General features: G+C 36.0%; 1 protein-coding gene across 11 annotated transcripts in view; it reads left to right on the top strand.

Annotated features, from left to right (window-relative positions):
• KIAA0825 (KIAA0825 ortholog) overlaps positions 1–19825 on the top strand; it is a 251648-nt gene that overhangs the window by 108863 nt on the left and 122960 nt on the right. For all 11 annotated transcript variants that reach the window (XR_012635634.1, XM_074933019.1, XM_074933017.1 and 8 more), the window contains 5 exons: positions 1786–1925; positions 11187–11375; positions 12859–13092; positions 14763–15171; positions 19039–19195. Coding sequence is in view for 10 of the 11 variants with exons in the window: in XM_074933019.1 (XP_074789120.1) it covers positions 1786–1925; positions 11187–11375; positions 12859–13092; positions 14763–15171; positions 19039–19195 (1129 nt within the window). In the remaining variant the exon portion in view is untranslated. The remainder of the gene's footprint in view (positions 1–1785; positions 1926–11186; positions 11376–12858; positions 13093–14762; positions 15172–19038; positions 19196–19825) is intronic.

Here is a 19825-nt window from a genome sequence, read left to right as displayed (position 1 = left end):
CAAGCCAGTGCTACATAATTAATGATGATATACCATGTACCAGATGAAAATCACAAAAAGTGTACGTAAGTTTTCATGGCACATATGTTGCTTATCACCTCATAGGTACTTGTTTTACTGTTAAAATCCCAAAAGCTGAGGCGTATAAAATCCTCCTTTACTAAAGTGACTATTACAGTATTAACTGTGAAGTTTTGACATAATAGCATGTTGTAAAGGTCCTGCTGGGAAATGGGGTTATGGAAGCTCAGGTTTCCTTAGGTTACTTCAAGGTTGCCCTGCAAGATACGTGGCATACTGCTTTTTTGGTCATAGAAGGATACAAACATGCATGCAAGGGACTCAACTAGAGGAGCGTATCCCCTGGTATTTTCATTTCCATTAGGTATATTGTCTATATGGCAACCTTGACTGAACAGCAAAGCTTTTGTGCAGTCATCTCTGGGTTGGTTTTTTTCACGTGTGCATACAGGCAGGGTTGGGTGGTGACACACTTGCCTGAGTCAGAGGCATAGAATTGTGCAACGTAACAGAGGAGTTCCCCTCTGCTAGAACAGCCACGTGAACCCATTTTAGCTGTGGCCCAACAGTTGTGTGTAAATGGCACACAAAGCATATGTGCTGAGGCACATGAACCCTTCTCCAACAGGAAAACGTAGCTCCCGATGAAGAAGGCTTTAACTGATGCGGAGGGTGTTGTGTGTGACTGGCAGGCAGTGTTGATGCCTGCACAGCTCATGCATCGGTGCATATGTGGCCTTTACACTGGCGCGTGTAAAATTTATGTGCGTAAATGTTTACACATGCAGCGCATAAACTTTCAGTGTTAGCACCTATTGTTGTATAAACCTGTAGCCGAAATGAATAAATACAGTGGATAAACTTCTGTTGAAATTTAATTTTAAAACCTTCAAAATAATTAAAAATTAAGCTTTCAAGGAAAAAACAAAAAGAATTACCCACAACCCGCTTTTGAAAATTTTTTAAAAATGTTTCAAGAAGAAGGAAGTAGTAAATACAAAGGGTGATAAATATCTTTCAGGACAAAATTTTCTTCTTTTTTTTTTTTTTTTCACCTAATTGCTCCAATGTGAATCCAACGATTGGTGTTAGGTCTTTGGCTGAGTTCAGAGGAAGCCCTGTAATATTTTTGTTTGGAAAGCTAAACTTTCGCAGAACGCAAAATCTGCAATAAGAAAACAAACTGCTGTCGCCTTAAAGGCTAATGAATTTGTACTGTGCTTTCTCACTTCTCCCAGCTGGCAAAGCAGTTACCCAACCAGTCTAATATTTCAGGTGGATTTTTCAGGATGTGTAAGAATTGGTCAACCTAATGTGGAATCGTGCAGTCCCTTTGAGCATTCTGGGTTTTTTAAATTAAGAGCTTCATATACTTCATCAAGGACACTTCAGAGCTCTTACTAAACAATTAATGTAATAGTGAACTAAAGAATAATAGCCTTAAATTTATTCAAGCACAAAAAAAAACCCCTTTTTGCCTGGTAGAACAAGGCAAACATGGTTCCATGAAAGAGATAAGTGAGGTTGCTTTGTATCAGTTATAACTTTGGCAGACTACCAAATGTTAATTTGCTTTTAGCTAGTTGAGATTAAATGTAATTCCTTCCCTGAGCTGCCTTAAAGTAAGCAAGCATGAAAGCGTTTTCAGAGTAATCTGGGAGGAATTGACATTTAAGGGAGTTAGCATTACATCTGCACTTTAAGGATATTAATTTCATAGATAAATTAACTACATTATTCTGTTTTTATCTTACATTTTGAAAGGACTCCATCAGCCAGAGAAATGGCAGCCCAGGGTCAGCTGAAACTGCTCTTATCCCAGCCATACTGTAATTTGAACTTGCTGTTGGAAACATTGCTACATCATGATTGTCTCCTAGTGAAAATTTTACTGAGAAGTTCAAGTAAGTACTTACACTGTCAATCCTTGTAAGAATATCAGTGAGAAACACAAATTCATTTTTAACTGCTTAAATACCAAAGGAAGGCTGTCAACGGTTTCTTGGGGGTATCAATAGCCATTCAGTTTTCAGTAGGACACTTCTTGAATGGGCAAAGAGAAAAAAATAATCGCTTTTTAAAATGAGAATGTTTTGCGGTCAATGAATATTCGTAGTTTCAAAGCAGACTGCGGTTTGATAAAATAGGCTGCGATTGTAGGTGCAAAGGAGTCAAAACGAATTCGAATTTAACAGAGCCTTGATACCACAGCTGCTTTACACAGATTTTTAAAAGTGTGGATTAGTGGTCTGAAAGATCACTTTCAAAATTCTGTTTCAGAGTGAAAAGCTTCTTTAAGTTATTATATGTTGGTCACTGTAGGCATTCCAGAAGGACATTTGTATGCTTCCTCACGTTAATACTCTCATTAATGCTGTTATGAAGGTAGAACAAATGAAAGCATGGTTCTGCAAGGTTTTCTTTTTATTCTGCTAATACTGTGTTTATAGAAACAAACTATCACATCTTTCCTTTTAATAGCTTTTGGATCAAATGATCAGATTGTGGAAAAGCTCGTCGTACCTGTTTGACATAATTCTGCAGTAATAGTGAATGAGCGTCTCAGTTTCTATCTTTCTCTAGCAAAAGGATTCTCCCTACTTATAAAAAAACTATTAGGTCCACATAATATTGGATATAACATAATTTAGTTCTGTCATTTTAAAGTGGTCTAACATTTGTCAGGGGTACAACATTGCTTCCACTTCTGTCATGCATCTTTTGAGAGCTGCACTGCACCCACTTCCCTATTCAAATACCTGTCATCTTTTACAAAGACTGACAAATGTTTTTTCAGGATCATGTTCTTACCCTGGTGTTATCCACTATTGAATTTTACTAGCTGCTTAAATTATCGCAGGTATTAAGTGACAGTCTGTATTAATCTATTGACTGACCAAGCTCTTCAGCTTCAGGGAAATAGATGCTACTTTGAATTAAAAAATGTGCTATTTACACAAATTTTCTTAATGTAATTACAATATTGGTATGAATAAACTTTCAATTTAGGTAAAGTTGAAACCTGCCATGATCCATAGCTTCTAAATTAATTTCAGTAGGGTTAATTTTCTAATGATAAAATTATTGTATTCTTTATTCCTTTGCCAATACAGCAGCTTTCTGATGCTATATGAGCTAAAATTTTTTTATTATGTGAGCTGTTATGTATTAACACAAGGAAAAGTTGGACTAATAAGCTATACCTCGGTACTAGCAACCACAGTTTTGGATTTTTCTGTTCAGTAGGATAAAAGGCTTACATAATTATGTACTCATCAACAGTAATATTTTGCAGTGTGTAATATTATGCAGGAAAACAGATAAAAAAGCTAAGTATACCATAGTTTTTGAGTGATTTGCCCTGATGATAACAAAACTCCCTGGTATTTAGCTAGATTAGAAGAATTTTTCAAATAGGAAAAGCCTTCTCACATTTTACTTTATTTTACTCTCTTTCCTTTCCCCTTTAAAAACCAGGCCAGAAGGCAAAAATTCTCTATAAAGAAGTGCTTATATGTAGATGTATTTAGGTCATGATAACGTTTTTTTCAACTGTAGCAATACTCTGGGATACTTAGAGCAGGCATCACACAAACACATTTATTTTAGTTGCACTCCCATCGTTCTCATATGGTTGTCCCATGGTGAAGGTCAGAAATAGTGTATATTCCCTGTCATAGTAGAGAGTGCTGTTGGGATTGGCAAACTTGCCTCAGTAGAAAGACTGTTTTGGGGGGATGCATGTGTGCATGATTTAATGTTGCTAAATATTATAAGAAGGTTATCATATTTGTTGAAGCTATTGAAACTCCATGTATGTAACTATAGCTGGACAGAGAGGTGACAAGATTTGAGGTTTCATCCTTTTTTGTGCAATATGATAGATGAAATGTACATAAAAAGTAAAATGCTCCTCAAATATGAAGTTAGCACATCAAAAATACAAAAGGCAAGAACCAGGATAGCCAAAACTGAACCACTTATTTGTCTCCAGTATGGTCACTGCGCAAAAGGCACCTTTGAAAAAATAGTTTAAAAATTGGATTTGTGTATTGGACATCTATAATTTAAACATAGGTATATTGAATTACAGATAATTGCAGTATAATATAATCCCGGAGTTGTTTTCCATAGGTCCACTATTCAGAAAATTTCCTCTAAGACATGTTCTTGAGTGAGTGAAGGGACTAGGGCCTTTGCTGTGCCCCTGCAGAGAGAAGTAGTGAAGGTAGCTGGTACTGTGTTAATTTTCTGACAAAACAAACTGCTTTGCAATTTGCTTGGTGGAATTTTTTTTACCAGAATTGCTTTATCGCCCATGGATATGAAACAGAAATGGGTTATTTTGATAAGCAACAAATAATAGAGGAATAACGAAAGTGGTGCTTGCATAATACGAGTTATTGAATCCAGCAGATGCTGATATGAAAACGGGAGGTGAGAAAGTGAACTCTGAGAATTTCGGCTAGATTTGCTCTAAGTGCACAGCATGCCAGCGGAATGGCCTGTGACTTCTTGTTTGACAGGCTTTATTTCCAGGAACCAGGAGTTATTCTTTGCATAACGAAGCAAAAAGCAATAGCTTGGTTGAATTACACTGGCCCAACACAGGATTAATACCAAAGGGAACCTCGTCCGTCAACAGACACCTCGCCACTTACCAATAGCAGATAAGAAAGAGGTCACTGAGGAATCGTCAACAAGGCACGTCTGTGGCCTTCACTCAGTCCTTGGGCCTCGTACATACTTTTTGTTTAAGAAGAGAGATGGTAGGACCAAGTTAATGACGTACAGTAGAAAAAGCAGTGTATTCCTTTTCAAAAAAACCCTTATTCATTACCACGAATACATGAGACTCCAGTTGTTACAGAGATTTAATTTCAATTTCCACACACAACTTTAAAGCGAATATTGGCATGTGGAGATAAACTGGAGGAAAACTGCTTTCATAGCAGGACAAAGCCACTGGCAGTTTCACCTAAGGTTTTTGGCTTGCACAGTGAATATTTGAGAGACTAATGGAAGAGGGTATTGTGTAGCCCGTACGGTTAAACCTAGATGATATCCTGGTCCCTGCTAAAACTCTGAAATAAGAACTGATAGTTACATTTGCAAATATTCTGTGATAACTTTAAGGCTGCAGATCTGAAATGAGACCCAAAGAAACGTGAGTAGCTTCAGAACGAGATAATTTACCTTGCACACATAAGCAGGGTGGAGAAGGGAGGATTTCCACTGAGAAAATAAAAATGTGTGGTAGAGTATCAGCCAACTGCCTAGACACTAATAGATATGGAGAGGTTTCCAAGGTTGTACTTTTATAAACTGATTTCTGGCAAGAGAAATTACTTGAAAACATATTTGTAGGATGGAAAGATCTTTTTTTTCCCCCACTCCAATTCTTGGCCCCTTGTGAAGTAGCTCTTTAACTGCCACAATGTACAATGTCGCATTTTAAGGTAATTTTTAAGCACTAATTAAACTTTAAGTGAAAGTAATTAAATGAATTAAATTTTAGGCATTTAAAGGTAAATAGCTCTAATTTTTTTGTAAATTACCCTAAAAGAACAGTGGAAGGTGATAACCTTACCAACTGACCTGACTTAGAAATCAGACTGACCTTTCAGTGACACCTGTGAGTTATTACAAAAGTAAATGTATGTTTCTTAAATAAATTACCATCTCCATTAAAATCCTGACATTGGCTAAATCTGTATCACAATTTAAAACTTTTATATTTGAATGTCATTGTTTTTGTACTTCCTTGTAATAACTCCTTGGTTTTAATAATCCTGAGACACAGTCTACCAGGCAACTGGAAGAACTAGCAACGGTGCTAGTCCCATGGTTCAAATACACAAAATTTTCGGGAAATACAGTGTTGCAGGTTTTTTGACAAAACTTGGGGGTTGATCTGCAGCACTGTCCTCATTTGGAGAGCACAAGTAAATCTCAGAGAGAGAATTTATGTGCTAATGCAGAGGTAGCTCTCTCCTCCGCATATTTTTGGACCATCCAGGATGAGGCTTGTGAGTTCAGACTCCAGAACACCTGATAGTTTCATTGGCTTCTTCATGATAGTAAACTTTATTGTGGTAGCATAATGATAAAAGGTTAGAAAATTACTTAAGAAGTGGCATCTCCTCAAAATATCCATCTGACCAGTAAACTTATTGGATACTGTACCTGCATAACCAACCTGGTAAAATGGTAGAAGGGTTTGCTGGCATGATGAACTTCTAGCTGGAAGATCAGTAGAAAAGGGATCTTAATCAGATATCCTGTTCCTTTGGATGACTTTCCAGTGATAAGCTAAAGAAAACTGTAAACAGATTTGATAGATTTTCTGAAGTACTGAACAGGAATTTCTATTTGGACTGTAAAAGAGCCCGGCTAGGAATCACATACCTTCTCTTGGCAAAGTGCGAAGGTAGTCTCGTGATATATCTGTGATAGTCTCTGTGGCTGTCATAGGTGGCCGTATGGATAGATTTTCAGAGACCTAGTCATTTCTGGTAGGAACTTCTTGCTACCGTAGAGCTTTAGACTAGAAAATACATTTTAAGAGGATAACCTGTTCATTATCGATCCCAACACATGGAGCAATACAAAAGCCATAGGGCTGAATTCGATATTGCCTCATCAAATTTTGGCTATCAGAATGCCACAGTTTCAGCATACTATGCCATAAAATCAGTGCTGGTGGTATTCTGATCGTAATGATTTTTTTTCTGTTTGACACGGGTAAGATAGATTTCACAGAAGCTGTTAACCCAGGGATTCGTTAATGGAAGCTTCTTCTCAGATAGTTGGAAATAAAATGTCTAGGGAGAAAAAATTCTGAAGGTAGTTGAATGAGAGTAAAATACAATTGGATTAGTGACATATAAATATATAGGCACAGAAGTACTTTGCTGATACGTTAATAATTTATGGGCAGGTGATACGAAGTTTGCTAAAGTCTTTTTGTCTTGTGTTGAGCTTTTAGTTGTCACAAATTTAGGATTCATTGGATTCGTGGGTAGCAGCTAATACAGGGGATATTATTATTTGGGTTTTACTAAATTGAAATGGGTAGGGTTAAGATCAGCGTTTCAGGATGTAAGTAATAGGATCTAAAAATTCTTTCTTGAATTAAAAACTAAAATAATAGACTTATGCCAAAATAAAGTAATGTTCAAAGTTACAATAGATTCTAGCTGTCAAGAATGACTGGAGAATGATTGCATTGGAGAGGAGCAACTCTGAGAGACAAGTAAAATGATCTACCAGAACAGATACGGTAAAAGAATAGAAAAAAAGCCAGTGACAGAAGAAGCACCGAAAATATAGTGCAAAGAAGCAAGTGGTACAGAGTGCCTGCTGAAAGATTTGGTTCTATAAACAAATAAAATATATCCTTTTTGCATTCTTTATGTCCTCATCAGCTGCTGTGATTTAAACTATAAAGAAAGCAGAAGTTTTATGCTTTTTGCAAATAAAAGAACTGTAGCAGAAATAACTTGCTCCATCTTCAGTTTCTCTTCCTAAATGAAACAGCATGTATAAATTTGAATTTTGACTACCTCTTTCGGTCAAAGAAGACAGCATAACTGTTTATAGCTTGTCTGTCTTGTAAGGATTCACTAGGGAAGGAGAAGTCTAGAGTCAATAACAAGATTTTCTAAATTCAGTAAGATTCATTTCATGGCTAAACCAGTAGCAGATAAGAGCTGGATGAGTGTGATAATGTCAGCAAGTTACTGGGAGGTATTTCTATCAGTAAAAAAGAAATATGGATAAATTACACTTGTAAGTCTGCCTCTCTGAAGATGTGTTTTTAAAATACATGGTACTATCCCAAGAGGTTAAGTGCATTTATTTTGTCATGGGAAGAATGATTCATCGTGACTGGTTAGGGCATAGCCGTTATTCACTAGACACATAATTTTCTTATAAAGATATTTAATAATAATATTAATTTTGTTATATACATTTTGGCATCCTCTGTGCATATGGAAAATTATGCTGTATGGAAATAACAAATAGCAGATTTTCTTTAACAGGTACCTAAGATAAGTATATAGCCATATTTATGTATGGATGCGGGTCCTGCTAAAATGAAAAAGAAGCATCTCCTTCAAGCTACCTATAGGTAGATTCCCTTCACAGATTAGCTTTTGATATACAAATATACTGAGCAGGAAAAGAAGAAATATATAGAGGGAAGCATCGGTGGGCAATAAGTAGGATGCCTATCATATAAATACTGTTCTTATGTGATGATTAACAAGAAGGCTGCACTGGAGTTCAAACTGAGATGAATATTTAATGTTATGACAGGTGAGCTAATAAACGTTAAAGAAAAATTCTAAGGCAAGAGAAATCTACATATCTTTCTGTAGACTCCTAATTCATAATATTTAACCAACTTTACCGATCAACTAGCTAAACCTTTCAACCAACTGACATTATCCTTTAAGGTCCCTTCCAACCGAAACTGTTCTATGATAGCTATGATCCATGACCGCTCATCACTCAAAAAACTCATTTCGGCCTGAGCTTTGAAGGGTGAGATATTCTTACAAGGGCAACATTTACTTCAGGGTTTGTTGTGGTTTAACTCCAGCTGGCAATTAAACACTAGGCAGCTGCTCACTCCCTCCCCTCCCAGTGAGATGGGGAAGAGAATTGGGGGAAAAAAAAGGAAAAGTTGTGGGTTGAGATAAAAGACAGTTTAAGAGATTTAATAGTACAGAAAAGGAAGGGAATAATAATAATAATAATAATAATAATAATAATAATAATAATAATAATAATAATAATAATAATAATAGTAATAATATACAAGTGATGCACCACGCAATTCCTCACCACCCGATGAGCGATGCCCAGCCAGTCCCTGCCTGAGCTGTGGTGTCCCCCCACCAACTCCCCCCCAGTTTATATACTGGGCATGCCATCCTGTGGTCGGGAATGCCCCTTTGGCCAGTCAGGGTTAGCTGTCCTGGCTGTCCCCTCCCAGCTCCTCGTGCACCTCCAGCCCGCTCGCTGGCAGGTCAGCGTGAGAAGCTGAAGAATCCTTGACTTGGTGTAAGTACCACGAGCAACAACTAAAACATCAGTGTGACACCGACATTATTCTCATCCTAAATCCAAACACAGCACCTTACCAACTACTAGGAAGAAAATTAACTTTATTCCAACTGAAACCAGGACGGTGTAAAACAGGAAGAAGCTGATGAAAGCTTACACACCTTGTCACATCTAGCCTCAGAATAGTTTCCCAGCGGGTTCATGAAGATCTTTGCTTAAAAGCACAGGACTTGTATTATACACTGATTATAAGGAGATACATATATATGTATAAACCCCTACAGAATTACACTTCTTTCCATTTATCTAAATTTATTGGTAGCACTAAGTTGATTACACAAGTTATTAAGAAGTTGTGACTCAAACTTTCCATGTGGCACAGTCATAAAGCAAATTTAGGCTTCATTCCAAGTCGTAAGCCCCTTTAAACGCGGCAGTTTCCCATCATATTCTGCAAAGACAGTTTACATTGTATTTAAAATCTCAGCAAATCCTGCATAGAATTTGGTGAAATTAATTTTTTAAAAAATATTTACAGTAATATAACCAAAGTTCAATTCAAATTTCCATCTCACCGTTTGAATGCCTCCAGCTTTTTCTTTTGGAACTGCTTTTTCTGCTTTCCTGGTTCTTTCTTTGTCATATCCATATTAGACAACATATCCCTGGTTTGAGTGAATTAGCAGAATCCGTTTGATTCTTCACTCAGAAGCATCTGGCATTGGAAGGTGTCTCAGCAAAATATGCCAGCTCACTCAACTCATAGGAAAAAAAAAAGCTGACTAAAAAAAATTCTTATTGCTGATCTGTCTCCTGCCTTGGGAAGAAAACCCACAGCTTGTTGGTTATGAAATCACTGATCTTGTTTTTCAGCTTTCTACATCCTATGGGTTGTTTCTGTTAAGGTTGCACACTACCCAGACTGAATGGTTTACAATAACGTGTGAATTAGATTGTAGGAATTCAGAGGAGAGTAGAATGAGATTTTTGAATTTTACAACATTCTCAAGTCATTCAGAGCTGGGTGAAAAGCAGCAATTTTCCACTGTGGTAGATTTTGAAGGCTGTTTGAACCACTAGAAAAATGCAGCCTAGAAATTTAGTCTCTCCCATCTTTCTCCTGCACAGGTTGCTAAAGATAAGGGCAGCCAAACTGGCATAAAAAAATGACATTTTCAAGTATAATTTTATCTAAATCAGTTTTACAGAAACTTTCCGTTTTTCAAACTAGAAATTTAAATTAAAAGTGTTTAATTGGTTCTGGCTCTGGTCATTTGTTGTGATTGTTAACATCAAAAGCGTATTCCACAAATATGTGGGAAGCTGAGATCTTTGACATCAGCACAATTCAAAGCCGTTGCGTTGCATTGGTTCAAAGAGGTTTAAGCACATCATTATCTTTCAGCTTGGAGAATGTTTTGTAAGCATTATGAAAAAAATTTCAAAACATGTTATGTAAGCTGTTGCCACTCAACTCTATGAAAATCACTAGTTGTTTTTAAAAACATAGGTATTTGTCTTAGCAGGGCTGAGATTTTGTTTTGCAGAACTGATTTTTTTCTCAATTTCTTTTTATACTGGAAAGCAAAGACAGCCTGTTTTGGGGAGCATGCAGCTGCTACTTTATTTTATTTTATATAACTAAATAAAGGTCTGTTATTTCATGTGACTAATATATTGGCAAGAGGAGTTAAGCAGTAGTAACTTTTTGACCGTGATTCTACAGGAGTAGTAAAATTTACTTCTGATTAATATTTAGTAAATAATCAAGTTCCAATTATATACTGAGCTCATTTTGAATTAAATTATTAAATATTTGAATTAATCAAATTTTTAAAATGTGAATTAAATTAAATAGTCATATTCCATAGTTTGTAAACATGCTTGAGTCTCTTTTTAACGGCTACATATAATTCAGGAAGAGAGTCAAACATCGTTATGCAGAGGAAGATCAGATTTCAATATCTATAAGTATCATTGGTCGAAATATTATTCAGATACAGTTTGCAGATTGTTTTGATTAATATTATATTACTGTGAACTCGAATTACTTGAAAATTACTGTAACCATGATTTTTTTTATTTTGAAGGAAATGAAGTATCGAATTGTGATGAACAAAGTTATCTCCTAGAACAGATAAATAACAAAGAGCCTACTCTGATTGAAGCCATCTTCACAGTGTTGTCTTACTGCACTTTATCACCCAAATCCCTTGGCATTGCTTTTGAGACCTACATGGAAAAAGAGCACTTGTGGGATTGCTTATACAATATGTCAGGTATTTAATATATTAATAAGTATTTAAAATCTGATGTTAAACCTTGTTAGTTTTCAGATATGTAGTGCATGTTATTTTTTACCTTAATAAATAAGACAAAATGGTGGTAGTTTACTTCCAAAATGATAGGATAATTGAAGTGTTTTGAACAATCAGGTCATGGTGGGAGTGGTGAAAATTTTGAAGAAAGCAGAGGTTATGGAGCGGTGTGGTCAACCAGGGGTCTGGTTTTCTTCGCTGTCTACCAGCAGCCTGGCAGCAGGTTGTTTCTGTAGCTCTCTACCAATACAGGTTCTTTGTGCATTTAATAGCTCCAGACCTTTGCCACAATTTAAAAGTAAGAAAAGATTGAAGGAGAGTGGAAAAAGAAAAGGAAGGACTCGTACTGAAGGAGACGTAGTCTGATGGGCATATAGACTCTGCTGTCAGCAGGCAGGCTCCTAATCCTCTGCCTCACAATTAGAGCAACTAACACCCAAGGAAAAACAGAATTCAACCGGAAAGGAGAGGTGAGGTTTAGAAGGGTGATCTTGCAAATGATGGACAGTGCAGGAAGGCTCAAGAGAAGATGAAGGAAGGAAACGGGAAAATGTAAAAGGGGAAACAGAATTAGGAATATCACAAAATAGAAAAGAAAGGTGGTGAAAGTGCTCAAGTGTTCCTCAGGGAAAAATGGGATTGCAAAAAGTGGAAGTCTAAGGTGTGGGAGGAAGAAAAACACAGAGATATTGCATGGAAGCTTCCGGAAAGGCCATGCAGAGAAGAATAAAACTTCGATCAGCAAAAAGTACAGACAAGCAAAAGTATGAGCAAAGGACCTAATGTGTCAAAAGACATCTCTGATAACGCCCTGCAGCACCCTGCCTGGCAACTGCTGCACCATGGAAGTGGGGAAACCGCAATTCTCCGTGGTATTAAGAATGTGGAGAAGATTGATACTTGTTGTGATGTCAATAACTGTATTTAGGGTGGTCTATTTTCAACATACAATCTCTGATAACATACTATGTCTCTGTTGATGACTATGATTTGTATGCATTTTTGTTTCCAAAATTATTTTTTTTTTCCTTTGCTATTCCCTAGTGTAACACTTTGGGTGTCCAATAAACACAACTTCATTAGTACTGTCAAGACAAGGAAGTAGAAAAAAATGGGTATATCCATTTGCCGCATTGATGTTTAACAAGTAATTAAAAGTGTTCCATATAAAAAGGAAGACATCAATCATCTTAAATTAGATTTTTAGAAATATATTAATGGAGAAATGAGGATGAAGGAAATAAATTGTATTTTTTTGTCAGTACTGTATTGAGATGGTACAAGATGCTCCATTGTTTTGCGTTACATTCTCTTTAATTTATAACAGGCCAATAAGTCATGTTTTTACTTTTCTTTCCATAAGAATTCTGAAACATTTCTTTCTGAAACAGTTTTACACAACTGACTACACTTACTGAATATTTAATAATTCTTCCTTCTGTAGTTTCCAGTTGTGGTGAGTCGGAGCCAGAGGTTATCAGATGCTTGAAGTTGACTTTGATTAATTCAGTCAAGGGTATAGTGAAGCAGATAATTTCTTTGATGCATTCATGGGAGGCAACACAAAACTATGGAACGTACCAGCACAGGCAAATAGTTCCTGAAAGTTTACTGAAAACCGTTCCAAAGGAATGGAATTACACTCCTCCGGAAATGAAGAGAAAAGAATCTGGAAAATGTGGGTGAAATTTATACTCTTTTATAAGTTTGTCATAAAAGCTTGTTACCCTTTTAATGAGTACATATTAAAATTTAAGTTATAATTGATGAATATTGCAATTTGACAATGAACAAAACAATTTCCAGACATCCCGTAGGGGTTTTTTTTAAAGAACTTAGCGTTAAAGTTCAGTACCTCTTCCTTGAGGCTTACACCTGTGCACACACAAACAAACTTCTAAAAATAATCAGTGTTGTAGTACTGATAATCATAGTACTGAAAACAATTTTAGCATCTGGCAGTAGTAAGGTGGAACTCAAGGCAGAGTAAAGCACAATGTCTGTGTTCTTGTCTTAATGGCTGTAACCAGTTCTTCTCTTAGTTATCATCTTTTCAGTCAAGACTGTTTAAATTTAAATGTTGTCTGAAATGATAACAATTTATTCATCACAACTTCACAACAGCAATTTATGTCTGAATAGCACTGAAACTGGTATGGAATTCGCTACTGCTTGGTTGGAGAAACAAGTACTGAAGAAAGAGGAATAATGTTTGTAATAGGAGATGTTTTGAAGGTGATTGATGTAAAGATTATTTCTGGTATATACTTTCATATCCCACAGTGTCTAAAGCCTCCGTCATTTCAAAAGGCTAGCTTTCGGAAATATTTTGCCATCAATTTATCGCCACCAAAATATTCCCTGATTATTTTCAATAGAGTAGTATGACTGTGGTATATTCTGGCATGAAGTTTTGAAAATGTAGACTGTGGGCAAGTCAGGGCATCAATCCATTTTTTTTCCGCATGCCTTCTTTTCAGCATGCTGAGACACATTTATGCAGCAGTGTGCTCGCTGCAATCTCACTTTAATCTAGAACTGGTGTGGCTGTTTCAGGCTATCGCTAAGCCTGAACTGATATGCAAGCTGAGAGGTAAGGCTCAGACTTAATGATGAATTAAACTGGCTGTGTGACACCTAGAACAGATCTGGCCTTTTTTTTTTTTACAAGTTGAAAATACAGGTGCAATGAGTCAGGTGTTTTCTTGGTTTGGTTTTGTGTTTTTTTTAAATCTTGACACTGTATTATGGATCACCTTTTGGTATGTTTTTTTTTTCATTTTAGATATGTCTTGGGTTTCGAGCAGCATATTTTCTGTAGTTCCTTCTACAGCCACTTTTAATACCTGGAATGTCTGTATGTGCTCTATAGTGTGCATGATTATATGAAAGTCGATAAGCTGAAGTTCTGCGAGTTTGAAAGTGATTGGTAGAAAACTAAAGATTATGAATGTGTGTAATATGCTGAGACAGTGCAATGCCTCTAGTCATGAAGTTGAAAAACTACACTTCTGAAGACAACTTTTTTACCATTCACAATACCTGGATGTTGCCTTTTTCATTTATCCTGTAATAACTGTGCACAGCAGGACTAATTGTTAATACAGTCACAGTTTGAATTCCACAGTTTCTAGGTTCTCTGTTTTTAATTCGTGTTATTGTTTAGATTTTGTGGGATTATGTGGGGGAAGCACAATAGAAGTCAAGCTACAGTGTTGAGTACTTAAGCTTTTTACCCATTTTCAGTACAAAAGAAAGTTAGAAATTATCATACAACATTCAGAAGCATGCTGTGATAGAACTAGAATGTTAATGTTAATCATATCTTCTTTTCTTTCTTTTTTTAAGGCTTCACAAGGCTTGCAGCTCAGGCAGTATCTATTGTAATCAGCAAGTTACCTACAGTGATTGCATGTTTGCCTCCCCCAATTAAGTACTTCTTTTTTCTGGCTGAGAGAAAAATGTCAAGAAAGTTTGCTGAATTGAAGAAAGCTGGTCTGCTTGTCTGGAACTTGATTGTAATTATATGTCGGATATTGGAGGATGGAAATACTGCAGAACTTTTAACAGGTGCAACACTTGACAGATGGAGCAAAGAAAAACTCAGTTTAGTTCGTGTGTGCTTAGAAAGTATTATGGGAAAACAGAGAAGTGGTCCTAAGCAAGTGACCCAGAAGGTTATACAAAGCATTGAACAGCAAAGACCAAACTGGATTGAAAGCCAGTTGCTGAAGGCAAGAAAATTGAGCACAGACTGGTAAGTACGTAGTATTTTTCCAATGCTGTGGTTTGTACTTTATTTTACTAGATTATTGGCATGTTTATGGCTATTGTTCAACTCAGAAAAAATATATGCAAAGTGATTTTACATAAAATAAAGAAGTTCTTTATATCGATGGCTTTATAGAGTGTTTTTGCAACTTAGCTGCATTGCTGAAACAGTAAACCGTGGTTGTTTCATCGGAACAGTATCTTCATAATACATAGTGATTTTGTATTTTCATGATGATACAAAAACGTGGACAATTTAGTTGGTGTATCTTTCAGAATGTGACCGGGTACACTGACTAGAAGGCACCACAGTATATTTATAAATTAATTTTGCTACGGTGATTAAATTAAGAAGGACTATGAAAAGCTTTCAGTGTTTGCTTGTGATTAAAAAGTAAGCATACTTCATTTTAAAACATAAAAAACCCTGAGGGCAAGTAGTATATATCAAAACAGGACAAGGGGAGTACCCTGCTGTGCCTTTCTGAGGAAATATCAGCCTTCCCTGCAGATCTGACATGAAGGTTTGAGTGTTTTAAATCCTTATAATGATTTTTCAAGGAGTTGTGTACACGTCAATGTGCTCCTAGTCCAGTCTTGTTTTAATGTTGAAGTTGTGTACCATTCTGTAAAAACGCTGTTCATCGCTTTCCAGTATTAGATTTGCTGGAGTTACATGACTTACTGAATTAAATTGTTGACCACTGAAAATGAGATTGCTTTTTTTCAACGAGTATTCTTGAAGATTGCAGTCGTTGCTCTCCTGACAGTAATTCTCCAAATAAACAAAGGATCTAGTGGGAAGTAGGTCGGAATCACTGATACCAGCGAGCAGACTTCATGCAGTGCTTTGAGGGACAGTATCCTGTTTCTAGGAGTAGTCAGTTAACATGAGTAGCATTAAGCAGTAATAGTGTCATACAAATGCTCATTGACATTGACCTTTGTAATCTTTACGTTTCCATTTAATACTAATTTACAAGCTCTAATCCAGTGATTAAAAGATTGAAGCCAGATGCCAGTGGCTGAAAGAGTCATAGAATCAAAAAACCCATAATGATAATGTGTAAATTGATACTTAACAGAATGGTTCCATAATACGGTTTCTAATGTGACTGAGAGAATAGGTATTTCTTTAAAAATACAAATGCAGGGTAAGACAATATTGTGGATAACCTCTAAAAAGTAGAACTTTAATATTTGCACTTCTTCTGAAGCTGAGAATTTTAAATTAATATGCTACTCTTATTTTCTAACACATGGCAAAAATGCTTCATTATCCATCAGGTATCCGACCATCGGAAATAAACGGGGGTAAATGTTTTCTGTCTGTGTAGTGTCAGCCAGAGCAAGAACTAGTTTGTGACTAGGGCTCCTAAATTTAACCTTAAGAAACTGAAGAATGCATTACCTGCTCTACAAGTGAGTAGCTACACGATGCAGTTATGAAACCCTGACTTCAGTGTGATTTCTGCAACAGAAGTCTAGCATAAATGCTATTTTCCCATTTTATGTTCAAATATCATGAGTCAATTTCTGGGGAAAAAAAAAAAATCTAGTTAATAAATAGCTGAGATATGCAATGTAGAGATAAAATATTATTATAAATGCAAATTATAAGACTAATATATTAAAGTTGCCATTCAAATATCAATTAAACTCAGTAGCGGTCACATAATCACTAAACTGAAAGCAGATCTTTCAAAAGGAGACTTGTGATGTTTACGTGATTTGTTTGAAATAGGAATGATTATATTTGAAAATCTAAGTTGGTGTAAAATTATGTTCTGTATAACCTTTTCATAATTAAAGGATTTTGTGGGTAACTGTATGCACATGCATTTATATATATATTCATATTTATAAATGTTTATAGGCTTCCAATAGATACTGCGTGGAAGAAAATAAAACCCATAAATTTCAAAAATTTATTTGCGATTCACCTGCACAGTTGTGGAAATATCTTCAAAGTAAGGTGGATTTTTGCAAGCTTGATTTTTGTGTTATTCTTGTCAGAACTGCTAGCTACATAAAAGGTCTAAATATTATGTAGGTTCTTCCATTGTGGCATACAAAATTTAACTTGTTTTTTAGGGAAATTTTAAAAAAAAAATTAAAAAAAAAAGAAAGAAAGCAGCAGTTGTATGCATTCCCTGTCTTGTGTACTGCCTGAAAGCGTTACTATTCATTAAAATAACCTTCACTTTATGGTAGCACTAGAGCTGTAAACAGTCACGTTAGATTCTGAAGAACACGCATCCCGAGAAGAAAAGAAATATCTGTCTTTGCGAAGTAATTTGTCGAGTTGAAGATTATTGTTTTTCATCATGGTGACCCTGACTTGGCTGGCTGGGTGCATATACAGATTAAGATGAATGCAGTTATTCCTTGGCTGAGGTCTGCCTCTTTCAGGGCACATTCTTCCTAATGACATGATTGATAGGCAGTCCCAAATCCAGAGAGGAACTCATTAATCATAGCACTGACTGAATCCAATCATCTGCTTCACCTGCACAGTGACGGACAGGGAAGGATACAATTTGGGTGCTGACACTGATACACTCCTTTGTCAGAGGTCCTCAACTTTTTCAATGTCAGTCGCTCAGAAGTTTTGACAAGAAATTCAGGTTGTGTCTATATGTGGCATTGTAAGATTGGCCTTAAGTGCGCTTTAATTTTAAAGATCAATTTCTTTGGAGCTTTTCTGTAAAATACACCATAATAACAGAGTATCGCTTACTTCCATTCAGCAAAGAACAAAATTATAGTTTATATTTTGAAACTATTTGCTCTGTAGGACGTTCTGAAGCTGCATGTGGAAGCAATATCAGCTTTAATGTCCAGCAGCTGTGTAGCATTTAAGTGAGCCTGCAGGTCAAACAGCAACTTTCAGCAGCACTAACTTTGTAATCGTGGCACACTTTCAACAGCAAACTGCAACTTACAGCTGAGTCTACCAAAGTGTTCTGCTTTTTGTTTTACTTCTAAAAAAAAATTTTTTTTTTTTTGTTTAAATTCAGAATGTTTCTTTGGTATATTTTAAATTGATCCGGTGATGACTGTAGAATGGATAAAATATTCTGTTGGCCTTTCAAGTTTTTGACATGTTTGTGTCAAGGTGACAGTGTATATCTGTGTTGGGTCTCTAATATTTAAGGAAAACAGTAAGTATTTGTTTTCCTGAGCAAGTACAGAGCTGGTGACATAACAATGGCGGGAGTTTTGAATGCACATTTTTCAAGTCATTTGGGCTTGTAACCTTCAGATTTTTTTCCTAGCAGCTTCACAGAAATACTTTTAAGAAAAAAAAAAAAAAAAAGGAACAGTAGAGGGTGAAAAGTGCAACAAGTGGCAAATAGGTACCTTTGTAATGGTTACCAGCATACCAGTGGGAAGAAAAAGACTTCAATTTAAAACTTCTAACCTATACTTAGAGTAATGGCTACCTTTCTGACATGTTAATTAGGCTTTAATATGTGCAGCGACAGGCAAAGAAAAATGTACAAAGATCGAATGCAAATGCCATTTCTAAGTAGCAAAGATACTTCTCTAGTGGAAAAGAAAATAAAAAAATATTTGCTGCTTGTATATCCTTCGTGTAAAGAATGGTTGGGGTTTTTTTCATCTTTCGGACTACAACAATTAAAATTTGTATAATTAAAGTATTTTTTTTTAGCATTTATTATGTATTTGTGTAAAGGCTCATGAGATGTATATACAGCAGCATTTGTTTTGTGCAAGCCAAATCTTTCTAAGTTTTTATTTTTGACATGTAGCTTTAGCTGCCTTCGTGCTAGTATTTTAATTTTTAGAAGTTTAACTTAAGAATATTTGTATCTTTTCTATATTCTAGTGCCTCGGTCACAGCAGAAGGTACAACGTTAGAGGAAGGAGGTATTGCACTTGGATTCACTGAGCAGAAAATAAACATGATGGTCCTGGATATCTGCCACAAACCAGGTGGCAGCGAGTACCTGAGGCAAATTTATCACATCATCCGGCTCAATGAGGTAGGGAAACGGCCTTTTTACCGAGCAATTAGGTGTGTACTGGCCTGAGGCAGCGTCTGCTGGCAGCTAAGGGTTAGTCAAGGAGGTGATAATGCTTCTTAAAGTCAATATGAAATCCTATATTGTATTGTAATAGAATCCATTCCGTTTAGGCTTTTCTGCATTTGTACAGAAAAAGATTACTTTATGGGAAACAATGTAGATTTTATTTATGTACTTAAAGAGTAGTATGGCTCATAAACTTCAGCTTCATATTGTAGACCATAGATACATTTTAGGAGTTTGAACACAGTGGAAAAAAAAAAAAAATTAAAAAAGGATCCGCAAGGCTATTGAAAAATTGACTGTTACAGGAAGTAAAATTAAATGTGGTAAATCAGTTCTCCTGATTTAAAAACCAACCAAACAAACCCTACGGCTGTACAAAGGAAGTAAATGCATCCACATGAAAACCTTACTCAATCTAGATAACTCTGTTCAGTTAAAGTGCTTTCGAAATTACAGTAAACAAATTCAGATTTGTTTGCTGCACATGGAATTTGGGCAATGTAAAAGAATTATCTCATTATTTCTAAGGCTGTACTAAATTGCCCCAAGTTACCAAAAGCATTTTGATTTTATACACTAAAA

Source organism: Athene noctua, chromosome Z (assembly GCF_965140245.1).
Source record: "Athene noctua chromosome Z, bAthNoc1.hap1.1, whole genome shotgun sequence".
Classification (NCBI taxonomy): Eukaryota; Metazoa; Chordata; class Aves; order Strigiformes; family Strigidae; genus Athene; species Athene noctua.
The sequence above is the reverse complement of the archived record's forward strand: the minus strand, read 5'-3'. Positions and strand labels throughout refer to the sequence as shown.